The sequence below is a fragment of the Fundulus heteroclitus genome, chromosome 6 (assembly GCF_011125445.2).
Source record: "Fundulus heteroclitus isolate FHET01 chromosome 6, MU-UCD_Fhet_4.1, whole genome shotgun sequence".
Lineage (NCBI taxonomy): Eukaryota > Metazoa > Chordata > Actinopteri > Cyprinodontiformes > Fundulidae > Fundulus > Fundulus heteroclitus.
In genome coordinates, this window is record NC_046366.1 from 3926694 (window position 1) to 3941761 (window position 15068).

Sequence of the window (15068 nt, forward strand, 5' to 3'; positions counted from 1 at the left end):
GTAGTGAATATTATAAATGAATACAGTGAGGTTATGTATTAATATAAAATAAATTCATAAACGATACAAAAAATACTTTTTAAACTTCTGAATACAAACTGTCACAAAACATATGAAATAAATTCTTTCATCATCATTCATTCATTGATATCACTTATTTGGCCACCATGTTACACGTCCACAAATTCACAAGCAGGAAATTCAACAGTTTATCGATTGACATATGCAGGGCTATGAGATAGAAACGTGGCAAACTTGCTGTTTTTTTCCCTTTTGCTTTTCTAGTTACCTGAGGTTCTTTGTAGGTATTATTGAAAGATGAAGGAACCATGGCGACGCCATTCAACCTGATAACTGTAGTAACATTGCGATTGGCACTTAGGTATTTGAATTAAGCAGGAATTAAACTGCAACATGAAGCGCTGATAGGTAAAGAGCCAGAGTGCAAAAGATAAGGCTGGAGCTTTGTGTTCAGAAATGGGCCCGGATTCTGTCCAGCGGATCCTTGTCCCACATCTTTGGATCCCAAGCTTGGAACCAGCCAGTGAAAGTAGGAGGTTCTGCCCCCTGTTTGATGGTGGTGATGGGCAGTCCTCTGCGACCAGATGGATCTGAGTCCACGTAGTCTTTGGCTGTGTGACAAGAAGTGAAAAGAGAAAGAGACAGTTTTAAAGCAACACTTTGCACACAATATACTTTTAATATAGGGAACATAAAGGGATAGTTAAGGATCCTGAATTGAGCTTCTGTGAAAAAGATATGAGCTAATAATATTCTACTAGCAGTAGATAACTCTGCTGGGGTCTTTATTCAGCATAAATCAGCTTAGCTGTTACTAATAACAGCTAAGATTAGCTTAGCTAATAGATATTCTAAGAAGGACAATTACACAAATAGTGCCAATTATTTATACAGGAAATGGAGGTAGCAGGAGGTACACCACCAATGATCTGCCTAGTTGAAACACGTAGAACGGAACATATTAAGCATTTCTGGGCAGAGTAACTTAGTGATCTTGAATCAATGCTGGTTTAGGTGAACACTATTTTATTGGTCTTTACACTGCCTCAACTTTTGTATTTTGTAGAGTAGGGATCACCAACCTTTTTGAAACCGAGAGCTACTTCATTGGTACTGTGTCATACGAAGGGCTACCAGTACTGACCTTTGAACTAAAGAGTCAGAGTTCACCTTAACTTCATGTAATAAAAACATGTTTTAATGCTATTAAATCTATTCATTAAAAAGGAAGAACAACTGAATCAAATAGCATTTAAAGCTCATTTGAGGGTCTTGCTATTTTTTGAACAGGCTTGAGGGCACCACATGTGGTCCTTGGGGGCTACCTGGTGCCTCCAGGCACCATGTTGGTGACCCCGGTTGTAGATACTTTGACCAGAACCACTTTACATGTTCCTTTCTTAGAATAACTCCCACGAGAAGATAATTGGTGGTACACTGCCTTCTACTTCGATTTTTATGTTTAAATAGTAATCTGCCTCTTTGTAATTAAACTTGCATCTGAATTGTGACAATAGTTTAAAAGTTCCTAAAACAGCTCATGTATACAGGTGTGATGGTCATGTCACGGGAGTTGTTTAAAGATGGTAGACGTCTGTGTTTTTTTCTTTGCTCTGGTCCACCTAAGGTAAACTGGATTGGAGATAAATAATAAATAAATAAAATAAAGACACCTGTGACGGTCTGACCAGTAAGGCACAAGGACAGAGGCATATATTAAAAAGTATTTTCTATTTATTTTTCCAAAAACTGTTCACAAAAGACTTTAAACATCAAATCTCAAAAATATAAGAAAATGGGCCCAAAATAAATTAACTAAGGCATACCTAACTCAGGATGACAAACCAAAAACTGACCTACCACAATGGGGTGGGAGATGAGAACTAATTCAAACCAACATATTTTCACTACAACACAACTATCAAAACAAAACAATCTAACACCACAGATGTTTTAGCAGTTATGCTGTTAGTAGAGAGAGGCAGATTCTTTAACATCAAGTCCCCTGCTTCCAGCAGCCTGATGGTTTGTTCCACTTCCTAGTTTGCCTTTCAACCAGTCCTCTCCCCCAGCCAGTCCTTCAGACTCAGCTAAACAGAGAAATTAATGATTGAAATAAACAAAAAGGTGTTAACTAAATGTGTCCACCCATAATAGTAAACAACCTAATGAAAAAATATATATTGTGTGAAGACATTTAAATAAATACTAACACTGAAGAAAAGATTGAGAAACCTCCACAATGCCAAACTGAGGTTGTAAGGTATAAAGTAAAGTTATATAACCAAACTATGAACTGAGGGTCTACAGACCCTCAGTTCATAGCGTGGCCTTAATACTAAGAACAGGTCTCATTTAGGAGTTAATTTATGACATTTATATCTATTTGTACCCAGGTTTCAATGCTTTTATAGGAAACAGGCACTAAAATATTTGCACATCATGTCACATTTGCAGGACACAGTTGTTTTTCAAGGGCAAATGTATGTCATATGTTGTCCTAATGTCTTTTAGTTGTTTTGAAATCAGAGTAAAAGGATTTGTGGGACCAGGCTAATCATCATCAGGATATACTGAGAATGTTCACATGCTCACAAAGATTTTACAGCGCCATGTGTTCCACTATTTTAAAGAGATACAAACTGAGGTAATAAATCCTTTAAATCAGCATATTCTACCTGCACATACACAGTACTGGATTCTGACTTCAGGGGGAGTTTTTGTAGGTTTTCTGACTGGGAACTTGGAAACGGCATGTTCCGGGTAAAAAGAGAGCCAAAAGGGGAAACCTCAGTTTGGTATTCACGTTAGGTATCCAAGATGGCCGACAGGATTTAGTGAAGGTTGCTGAAAAATTTTTATCTCAGTAAACCAGTGAGACACATATTCCTATAGAATATGTATTTGAAAACCTGTTTTAAGACGAAGAGAAGTACATTATTGGCTGGTCTTGCTAAAAATAGTTGGTGCTAAAAACAAGAGGTGAATCCCATTGTGTATTCCTTTTTCAGGCCAAGTGGCCTTTATTTCAAAGAGGACAGACAAATCTCATAGTGTTCTAACTTGCAACTAGGATGCGCTCAACTTGAGTGTGAAAACATCTTCAGCTCTGAGCTGACTTCCAAGACAAATAAAAAAAAAGCCTAATTATTCGTTCTATCCAGGGAATATCTTGGACGTTACCATGAGGAGCTATTACCTGACTCCGCCAGATAGATTTGCTCCGCATATCCATCTGGAAACCTTCCGTTGAAGTAATTTTGGGAAGGGGCGAAAATACTGGTCAGCTGATTGGCCTATGTTGGTGATAGACGGGCCAAATAAACCAATCAGATTCGTCGTCGCTCTGTTACGAGCGACGACGAAAACACAACCACAAGCCAAGCTACTCTTTCTGCTGCAGGTAAAGGCTCGTTAGCTCAGCAAATAAATACTCTGTAATTCCGATAAAACTTGCTCGATAGCCGCGCTAACGCTAGTTTCATCGGCTGAAGCCGCCATGTTCTTTAGACTGAACTGACGCGCTTCCCGTTGCGTCACACCGCAACCTGCCTCAAAGCCAACGCTGATTGGACGTTCGTTTGGTGAACGGCTCCAAATTTTCTTTAACGGAGAGTATCCAGACTGATCTGCGAGTGAAACCTTGAAACCTCGCGAGATCAGGATGGTCTCACGAGGCTAGAGGAGCTATGGAGAGGAACCTGTTAGCTCAGCAACCCCATCTAAGGTGTAGTGGATGTGGAATCAGCACCTCTCACAGCCACCTCTGCATATTTTAGTTTACATTAAACAAAAACCTGATAAAATCACTGCACTTAAAATTCTGGCAATGTTAAAAGCGCCTTTTTTCTTCACACTTCTTGGACATTTAATGTAAATTTATGAGAACTCAAACCCATTTTTAAAGTCAAAACACCTAACAAGACAATCCCCTCCGGGTTTTTTTCCGTCTTTACAGCTCTAATGTAACCAACCTATTTTGGGAGCTCCGTTCCTTTCCTCCGCATTAGCCTCATTGCCAACCCAAAGGAAGAGCTGCAGGGAGGAAAGAGACACATTTAGCAACAACTCATTCTGACAGCCTACGGCCAAGTTTGATGCTCAAATCAAAGCTGTGACTGCACAGTCTGGAGAGCTATAAGTGCTAAAATGACAGTTCAGGTGTGAAGAAAAGCTCATCTTGCCTGATCCCAGGCATCCAGGATCATGACGTCATCAGTGGCCAGGTCTGACTGCGTGAAGTCTCCTGGTACCTCTTCCACCTGAGTGCCAGTAGCAATGAATGCTCAGACTAATATATTATACCCTGGTAATACAATATATTTGACTGATATTTAACTTCTGTGGATTAAAACAAAGAACTTCTGCTGTCATCACTTCACTTACAACTTACAACGAGTCTCCCGGTTTTGTTGGAACAACCGAACAGACGAGGGGGTCTGGCTGTGCTCTGCAGGCTCTTTGAGGTCTGGTACTCTTTTTTGCCGCCCAGAGCAGACCAGAAATCAGCTGGGAAGGAAGAGAACGTAACAGACATCAGCTAATGATCATTTTCTCCATCAGATAAAATGCCCCATTTGCTTGCCTGTTGGCATGAGCCGAGATTTTGTCTATTTGAAGTCTATTTCCCGATGGGAAATTAAATATTGTTGTAACTCAGCCAAGAATGGATGAAAATTAAACGCTACTTTGTTCCTGGAGACGTGGTCCTCATAGTGGATGAGTCTGCACCTCGTGGTTCCTGGATCATTGGCAGAATCATAGAAACTGTATCAGACAAAAAGGGGCTTGTACGCCAGGTCTGGGTTAAGACTCCAACCAGCCATTTATGCAGACCCATCACAAAGATATGCCTTCTTCAGGAGAGTTCAGACCAATGAAGATGACCCTTTTTTGACCTAGTTTGACATGAACCTTTGACTTGACTTTAATACTACTAGATGAACATCACAGACTGACTTTATTAGTGCTGGTAACCTCTGGCCTATGACTGACTGACTAAAGAGGTCAGTCAAAGAGGAAATTACGTTTATGGACTATTTGAATGTGTAATGTCTCATTCAGTGTTCTGATATAATGTATATCTTAGCATATGGTGTTGGATGTTTAATTATTTCTGCGTAATGATGTAATAATTAGGTGCCGGAATGTGGTGGATAGGCGTAGTTTTAATCAAGTGGTGTCGGCAGTGAGTGGGTGATGTCTAGTTTTTGATGACCGCTTTAAGCTTTGAACGTTTTTTGTTCTCTTTTTGCCTTTGATCACGGCTTAAACCTGTGGATTTGTTTTTATGCTGCATTGCAACTGGTGTTTACAAGATCAACAACAATAAAAGGATCTTAACCGCAGCTTGGACTGAAGTTTTGAATAGCAAGCGCGTCAATAAGAATTCCCCTATTCAGCCGCTCGGCGACTCAGTTTGTTTGACTGTCGCCAATAGAGAGGCTAACAGATTTACTTTCACAACTGCATCATTACTGCTTTCCCTATAGTGCTTCGCTTGATGCAAAAAAAATTTGATTGGACAATATTTTGGGATTATTTTAAATTCAGTGGACACAAACAGAAAGGTAAAATAAAAAAAGGAATGGAGAAAAGCGAGGCAACATGTTTTAAGTGAGAGAAAGTGAAAAATTAGAGGAAAAAGAGGGTACAGGATAACATCCTTGGAGTCTGCCCCTACACTTGCAGAGAGAGATATAGAAAAAACAACAGAACAGACAAAAGTACCACAGGTAAAAACAAGCAACACCTTTGATATCATCAATGATAAGTGCGTAGTATTATTTTATACAAGATGTATTTAGTGACAGCTAAAGCTATTTATAGGGTTTATCAGTATAGCAGTGAATCTGTAAGCACCTGTGTGTGTTTGAGAGAGTGCTTGTGTATGTAAAGTTTATGCATAAAAAATGCTCAGTAGTGGTTGTGAGGAGCCAAAGACCTGCTCCCCATGGTGTCAAGGCAGACACTGGGGAGACTAGAACCCCAGATAGCCAGCCCCCTACCCCCTACCCCCCACCCCCAACAGGGGCAGAGCTCCAGAAAAGCTCCACCTTCAAAGAAACTGGCAAGAGCATACCCAGACAGCACCAGCTGGGATGCAACCATCCCTACCGCTCTGCTACACCACACAGCGCAACGTCGCGGTACGGCAATTGCCCAATGAAATGTCATGCTGCAAGCTGGGGTGCACCGAGCCATGCAACACCACCGGACCCCCAACCCTACACCAAGACAGGAACAACCCCCCCCCACCCACCAAGCACTCTCCAGCAGTCAGCAGGCACCCTGAGGCCGAAGGCCCCCACCACGCCCCCCCGGGCACAAATGCATAACCTCATCGCTGCCAAAATCATGTAGATGGACTTTGATGAATAACAGATGAATAATAGATCATCATCTGTCATCTGTAAGTTAAAGTAGTCAGCTGTAAAATAAATAAGTTGTTTTAGTATTTTTTGAGGCTAAAGAATGTCACATAAAATGTCACATAAAGCATAGAAAAATATTTCATATAACTGATGTAAATATGTCTAAAAACACGTGGTCGATACACGGCTAACATGCTGCTTTTATTTTGAACAGTACTCTAAGCCGTCTTTGCCGTAATCCTTAGTGTTTGCGTGACCAACAAAAACAAGTGAGGGCTCACTTGACCGCAGTTAATTTTGCGTCATGCCTAATTAACCTGAGCTAGCGCGTTACTCTTCTTTAAGTTTTAAATAAAACGTAACAGTGAATCGTGAGGAGATCCCTGGTTGGTCACTGTGTTTATCAGCTAAATTACTGAAAGCGAGGGAATAAACAGTGACAGATGACATGGCCACAGGTGGAAATAACTCATTAATTAACTGCAAGAGCAGACAGACACTTACCGAGGGAAGTTGTTGTCAGATGTTTAATCTGCTGAACTTTCTGACTTCCTGGTTCGCATTAAATCCAAAGAATCCTTTGACCACCGCTACTTTCATTTATGCATCTGTGGCCAGTTTGAGACGCTCTTTTCAAAAGTTAAAATGATGAACACGATAAATCTCAGATGGCAGATGTCCGCTTTGCAAAGACCCGCCTTACTCTCTGATTGGCTAATGCTCCAGCTCTGCCAGATTTCATTGGTTGAGCGCAGCTTCTGTTTAAAACCTTGAATAAAAAGTCTAGACGGAACTTTTTGCGCTAATTTTCCAAATAACGGAAATCCGTCGCAGCGACGGAGAACTTTAACCCCTGAACTAGACGGAAAATACTATGCACGGTGTTGGTTGACAGCTGTACACAGATGCACTCCACATTTCTTTTGCTCTAAATTATTTTGAAAAAAAAATCCCTCATAAAGTATGCAAGTGTAACATAGCAAAATGTGAAAAAGTTAAGGGTATGTTTAGTTTCTGCATGGTGCTGGATGAGCATTCAGCAGCTACCCCTTTTTGAAATGCTTCTGGCAATAACATCCTACATATGAGGATTCCATTTGCATAAACACTTCCAGCTCACTCAAACATGAGTAGAATTTGTAGAGAACACACCCTCACCTCATCTGGTGCCAGACAGACTTCAGGGAACGATTTCACAACTTCAGACCTCAGAAGTAATGAATGGTTTTCATTACTTCCATGTACTCCTCCCCTCCCTCTCCTCACTGTTTTCCTTCCTGCCTGGAAGCAAGCCTTGTGTCCATTAGAATCCCTGTCTCAGGCTACAGAGAGCCTTCTTTCCCCTGGGAATCTGGATTCTTCTCAGTCACCACCAATCCTTAAAAAGTTGCCGGGTTAATAATGTGCAGCTTTAGTGCAGAGGACAAACTCTCTCTCCACGTTAGAGTAAAGCATTGATACTTTCACACAGTGAAGTAAATATTATTTCAGCTGGGCCTTCAACAAGAACCTGCTGGGTAACCTAACAGAATTTAGCCATTAATCCAACTCCTTTTTAAAGTTAGGAGCATGTAGTTAGCAGCAATACACTTACCATTCGATTGTTCGTCTCCGTAACGTTTGTGAGAAGGCGCATACAGGAACATGATGGCAAAGACGTACAGGTTCCACATTCCATAGATGCCAGTGAAGAAGGCGCTGTTCACGTGCACCATGTGATCCCCCCAGTGCCAGTGACCCTTGTTCACCTGCAATCAAACAATTTCTTTCAGGATCATTTCCTCTTGAACCATTTAGACGTCGCTGCCAGGTCTGCAGATATACTTCAGAGGGAGAAGGAATTTATCTGGTGTTTCACACAGTATTACACAGATGGTCTTTGTCAAGGTTCTTCACACGAGCCAGAAACCCAGAAGGCTTCAGTCAAACGGTCAGATTGTTTGCGGTACCACCAAGGCTCACCTGGCTGATGATGAAGAAGATGATGGTCATGGCTGCACAGGTTAAAGTGACCAGCATGAGGAATTTGAACCTGAAAATCAGACCCTACAAATGGAGGAAAGAAATGGGAGGATCACATTAGAGCTCGTTAACAAACTGCATTCCAGTACCATGCATCGGATCATCTGGCCAAGTCAATATTGAGGCGCTCAGGAAGCATTTACCGGTTTTCAAGGCAGGGGCAATTCTTTATGCATTGTATTCAAATCAATTCAATTTTCAATTCAATTTTATTTAGATAGCGCCAATTCATAAAACATGTCATCTCAAGGCACTTTACAAAATCAAATTCAATCATATTATACAGATTGGTCAAAAATTTTATATATAAGGGAACCAGTTGATTGCATCAAGTCTTGACAAGCAGCATTCACTCCTGGAGAAGCGTAGAGCCACAGGGAGAGTCGTCTGCATTGTCCATGGCTTTGCAGCAATCCCTCATACTGAGCAAGCATGAAGCGACAGCGGAAAGAAAAACTCCCCATTAACGGGAAGGAAAACCTCCAGCAGAACCAGGCTCAGTATGAACGGTCATCTGCCTCGACTGACTGGGGGTTAGAGAAGACAGAGCAGAGACAAAACAAGAGAGACAAAAAAGCACAGAAGCACACATTGATCCAGTAATCTGTTCTACATTAGATGGTAATAGCGGGTGATCTGTCTTCCCTGGATGATGTCACAGCTAACAGAACGTCAGACCAGGTGTACCCACTATGAAAAAAAGAGAGAGAGAGCAAAAAGTTAAAAGCTGAAATGACAAAAGTCATTTCAATGCAATGCTAAACTGCAGAACAGTAGAACTCAGCAGAGTGAGAGAAACAGACCCTGATGTCCTCCAGTAGCCTAAGCCTATAGCAGCATAACTATAGAGGTAGCTCAGGGTAACATGAGCCACTCTGACTATAAGCTTTGTCAAATAGGAAAGTTTTAAGATTAGTCTTAAAAGTAGACAGGGTGTCTGCCTCACGGACCAAAACTGGGAGTTGGTTCCACAGGAGAGGAGCCTGATAGCTAAAGGATCTGCCTCCCATTCTACTTTTAGAGACTCTAGGAACCACCAGCAGACCTGCAGTCTGAGAGCGAAGTGCTCTGTTAGGAACATACGGGGTAATCAGAGCTCTGATATATGATGGAGCTTGATTATTAAGGGCTTTATACCAGGGTTTCCCGCAACGCTATCTTGGCGAGGCGGCTGCCTCGCCAAACTCACGCTACCGCCTTCCCAACATTCCAAAAAAAAAAAAAAAAAACTAACTCGATATGCTTGCATGTTTATTTGACGTTAACACGCGGTTCTTTGTTGTTGCTTTCGCACGTGCATATAGTGAATGGCAGGGGAAAAAAACACATGGATATAATATAGCTCAGTGATGGATACGCACCCCCCCCCCCCACGCGCGCAAAACTTGTCGTCAAGAAGATTTATTATTAACATGAACAAACTGGAATCTGTCTGACAGATAAGATTTAAACCAGCCTAATGCTTTCCCCTTAATCCCTACAGTATATTCAAGTTTGTGTAGGAGAATATTGTGATCAAGTGTGTCAAATGCAGCACTGAGATCTAACCGGACAAGTATAGACAAGTCCATTTTCTGAGGCCATGAGAATATCATTGGTGACCTTCACCAGAGCTGTTTCAGTGCTATGATGAGCTCTGAAGCCTGACTAAAACTCCTCAAGTAGGTCATTACTTTGTAATAAATGCTGTAATTTGAGGTCTAACCTGTCGACTCAGATTTTGACAAGTTCTATGTTTTTTTTTATTTACGTACACACACACACACACACACACACACACACACACACACACACACACATTTCTAATTTTTCATTATTTATCCTGCCCATCACACATGATTAACAATCAGGAATGTTTGACTGATCCAATCTGCGTGATCTATTGGTTCATCTCCATTTACGGATCTTACAGATTTTACAAGGCGGAATGCAAGTCAGGTTTTCAGGTTAGTTACTAATTTAGCGCCATGCTAACTACACTCGAGTCACAACTTTTAGTACTTCTGTGAATTTAAATTGTTGTTGTGACTATGAGTTGTTGACAGAATAATCTGGTTTCTAACAGAACCTGGCTGTAATAGACTTCTGCTACCACATGGTGCCGGTAAGGAATGTTTATTTGTATAGCTACATTCATACAGTTGATCACAATCTTTTAATAAAAAGTTGGTCTATCAGATGTTGCTCTGAAGTGCTTTAAATCCTGCAGTTATTCAAAAAGGGACTTGTTTACATTTCCAGAAAAATTGCAGACTGTACCTTTAAACCTTTTCTACATCCTTCCAAAGCTTCTCAAAACAGTTTGCTGGAATTATGACCCATTCCTCCTGACAGAACCGGTGTACCTGGTTCAAGTTATAGATCACCTTCCTGGTACACATCTTTTAGGCCCTGCCCCCAAGTTTCCTACGATAGCCTGAAGACTTAAATTTTAGCTTCAGACAATAGAGTTCCCTGAAAATCAAGGTCTTTAGCCCTGGGTGCATTTGCAGACTCTAATCGGCCTTTTTATGTTGCTTTTAGAGTATCGGCTTCTTCCTGTCTCAGGTTCACAATTCTCTCCCCAATATTTTAGTCAATTTCTTGGATTACTTGAATGATGACATATGAGGAAGCAGTGTTTGAAGTGTTCTCCCAAGATACATGCACAGGTGTGCCCCTATTGAACTCAGATGCTGTGAATTAACCGACCAGAAGCCTAAAAAGCTATGACATCATCTGGCTTTCCCCCAAATAGTTTAAAAAGGTACAGTAAACTTAGTGCACGTATGTATCTATCTATTAAACAATAACACAAGGATAAACTGGAACCAAGCAAACACACCTCATAATGCAGGCGTCTGGCCTTTGACATGGCAAGCAGGGAAGTCCTTTTACCACTGATGTTACGGAAGACTTGAAACACCATGAAACACAGGAAGAGGAAGTACAGACAGGCGCATATTACTGCAACAATTATGAATGACATCTGAGGAAGTACTAGTCAAGGAAGTAACAAGCCAATACGAGAAAAGAGTATCAGTATACAATCATTGTATAAAATATTCTTATTGAAATCCTAATGTTTAAACTGGCCCTTCTGACAAAAACATGGGTTACCAATTATTCTAGAGTAGTAAAGGAAACAATTGATTCCAAGGCTACGTTCACACTGCAGCCTGAAGTGATGCAATTCCGATTTTTTTGCCCATATGCGACCTGTATCTGATCTTTTTATGACAGTCTGAACAACACAGATCGGATTTTTTCAAACGTGACCTAGGCCACTTGGATATATGGTCCTGAATCTGATAGGCATCTGATCTTTTCAAATTCGACCTGTGTCTGTACGGCCGGGTCGCATTTATCCGACCTGTACGACCTGATACTGGACAAACGTCATTATTCTGCGTCCTGCTATGCAAAAGCGGGAAGAAATACGACACCCATAGCGGACTACAATGAGGAGAGCAGTCAATGGCGGGAAAGTTCCGGTTAGAAAATAAATGAATGACCGCAAAATGCGCGGCAGCATTATAATCCATGTTTACTTCCGCAAACACTGAGGACGCTTGCTACGTGTGACGTCATCGCATCCTCGAGTGCGCATGCGGGACGCTTAGGTTGAACGCATTCAGTTCACACAGGAGATCACTTACAAGTCGCATATATTTGGAAATGTGAACGACCACGCAAAAAAATCTGATTTCACAAAAAACAATCGGAATTGAGCATTAAGACCTGCAGTGTGAACGTAGCCCAAGATGTCTTCACATCATGGGGATTGACAGAAGAAAAAAAAATACAAAACTTGTCTGCAAGTTCGGCAAAAACAGCAAGATATACATAAATACATAGAATCCCTATGCAATGCTTAAACAAGTGGCGCCACTCAGTTATTTTTCATCACAACAATCTTGATTGACCCAGTTCCTAGTGCAGGTTGATAACAGCCTACTGCTTCATACAAGGAGCAAGAACAATATTCACACATATCCTCTGAATGACTGGACTATCCTCATGGTACAGTTAAACAGGGCTTAAAAAGGATACAGCTAGCTCCGTCCCGATATCTGAGGCCCAGATGCTGTAGAAGGGATTCGTTAGCTGGACACCTCTGGTGACACAAAAAGACATACAGAGTGTGTGATAAAGTGGGTGAGAACACAATTTGTCTGTTTATATAGTTTGCAAATATATATACTATCCCAGGTTTGTTTATGTTTTGCCTTTCTACTGATTATTTACTATAACATCTTGGTTTAAATCCATTCAGTTTCTGTATGGATCAAGCCGTATGTAAGTGATCAAGACATCAAGACAGTTGTAGAAGCTGCCATTGAGTTTCTAGACATCAACAACATTAAAGCTGAAGATATTTATAAGTATCAATAATGATGGAGGGTCTCAAAGTATTAATTAAACTTATGACGGTACTCCACTTTTTACAATGGAATGCCAGAAGTTTGATTGCAAATGGACAAGAATTTAAAAAGTATGTAATAGATTCCGAAGTTAAACCTGATTTTATTTGTGTAACAAACATGGCTAATCTAATTCTGAGATTTCAGATCCCACTTTAACTCTAATTCTTCTTTCTGTTAGAAAATTTAGAACCCAGTTATAAAATCTACCTCTTAGTCCCATCATATTTAATTTAATTAATAATCCTTCCCGCCTCAATGAATCATAAGCCTTTTCTATATCTAAGAAAACAATGCACAAGGTGAAATTAGCTAGAAGGATTGGTTCAGCTTTGTATGCTGATGACGGGGCCATTTGGACAAGAGGACAAGATTACATGACAGTAAGAAATAGACTCAAGGAGGCAATAGGAGAAATTGAAAAATGGTCATATAACTGGTATAACTGGTAACATATAACAAGTAAATCCTGTCATATGATATGTACAAAAAAGAAAAAGATAGATGAACAGAGTTTGGAATTATATGGCCACAAAATGGAGACAGTAAGTCATTTTAAATATCTGGGTATATGGCTAGATCAAAAACGAACATTGAGAATACACATAGAAAAAGTAGAGACAGAATGAAAGAAAATCATAAATCTCATGAGAGCAATAGCAGGGGAGAAAGTAAACAATCATTGGTTCATATCTATAAGGCGTTAACGAGATGAACAATATACTATGGGTTTTATATATATGGAGAAGCAGCTAAAACAAATTTAATGAAAATAGAGTAATTAATAAAGCAATGATAATTTGTACTGGTGCAATAAGATCAACACCAACTAAAGCAATGCAGATAGAGTTAGCAGAAGTGACTTTAGATTTAAGAACAGATCAGCTCATGCTTACATACTGGTGTTGTTTACAAGGATGTGGAAATGAAAATATGGCAAAAAGTGTTATAAAGGAGTGTTGAGAATATAATTATTTTGAAGGTAAAGGTTTTGCATGGATAATAAAAGATAAATCAGAAGAATATAAAATAGGAAATATATGGTTTAATTCACCTAGACCTATTAATAATATCCCTATTTGGTTACTTCCAAATATCGAGATAGATTTTAATATAATGGAATTTAAAAAAGAGTGGGTAGACAGCAGCAAAGGTCAAATTGCAAATCATTATATAAGAACCAAATATTATAGCCATTTAGATACAGCTGGATCTAAAGACATAAAAGAAAAAGTAGGTTTAGGAATATACATTCCAATGATGAAGGCAAGCATTGGGAGGAGATTACCTGATCAGATGTCAGTATACACAGCAGAAATTATGGCAATAATTATAGGACTACAATGGATAGAGGAAGTAAAACCGGATAGAGTAGTTGTGTTGATTCTTTGGCAGCCCTTTACAGTATCCAAAATATGAAATCAGAAAAAGAAGATTTATTATTAGAAATTCAAAGTTTATTCAGAATACAAAAACTTTATATAAATGTAAAGTTTTGTTGGGTTCCAGCCCATGTAGGAATAAATGGAAATGAAAGAGCAGACCAAATAGCTAAAAAAATCAATTAAAACAGATAATATTATAAACATACCGTATGGGAAAGGAGAAGCTAAGATAATAATTTAAAAACAAATTTAAGAAAAAAATGGCAGGATAGATGGAACATTGATAAAAATGGAAGAAATTATTATAGTTTACAGAAATCTATTAATGCCAAGGGTGTAATTAGAAAGAATTGAAGAGAGGAGACTGTTTTGACAAGACTAAGATTTGATCATACTGGGTTAAATAAAACATTTTTATTAAAGAAAAGTGAAACAGATGAATGTATAGAATGTAATAGAAAATGTAGAACATATTTCATTATATTGTAGGAAATATGATGAAGAAAGGATAAGATTAAAACAAAAGACAAGACAAACAGGAAGGGAATGGAATTTGAAAGGATTAATAGGAACAACAGGAGAGGGGATAAAGGAAATACAGAAAGCTGTTATTAAATATCTTAAGAATATAGGATTATACTATAAGATTTAAAAGATATATATGTCTCCCTCCCTGGGCTGCCACCTTACCGTGGTGGAGGGGTTTGAGTGTCCCAATGATCCTAGGAGCTATGCTGTCAGGGGCTTTATGCCCCTAGTAGGGTCACCCAAGGCAGAAAGGTCCTAGGTGAGGGACCAGACAAAGAGCAGCCCAAAACCCCCTTTATGATGAATTAGACAAATGGACATCGTGTTCCCTCGCC

General features: G+C 39.8%; 1 protein-coding gene across 4 annotated transcripts in view; it reads right to left on the reverse strand.

The window, feature by feature from the left end:
• Positions 1-271: 271 nt before the first annotated feature.
• The window catches only part of LOC105919238 (protein wntless homolog), a 49935-nt gene continuing 35138 nt past the window's right edge, over positions 272-15068 (reverse strand). The window contains exons 8-16 of one of the 4 annotated variants that reach the window (XR_004931185.1): positions 12450-12513; positions 11242-11385; positions 8358-8441; positions 7990-8143; positions 4710-4762; positions 4415-4530; positions 4206-4283; positions 3996-4056; positions 575-632 (exon numbers count right to left, since the gene is read on the reverse strand). Coding sequence is in view for 1 of the 4 variants with exons in the window: in XM_036137883.1 (XP_035993776.1) it covers positions 472-632; positions 3996-4056; positions 4206-4283; positions 4415-4530; positions 7990-8143; positions 8358-8441; positions 11242-11385; positions 12450-12513 (862 nt within the window). In the remaining 3 variants the exon portion in view is untranslated. Of the gene's footprint in view, positions 633-3995; positions 4057-4205; positions 4284-4414; positions 4531-4709; positions 4763-7553; positions 7774-7989; positions 8144-8357; positions 8442-11241; positions 11386-12449; positions 12514-15068 lie in introns of those variants that run through there. The other 3 variants (XM_036137883.1, XR_004931186.1, XR_004931187.1) reach the window with 3 other exon arrangements.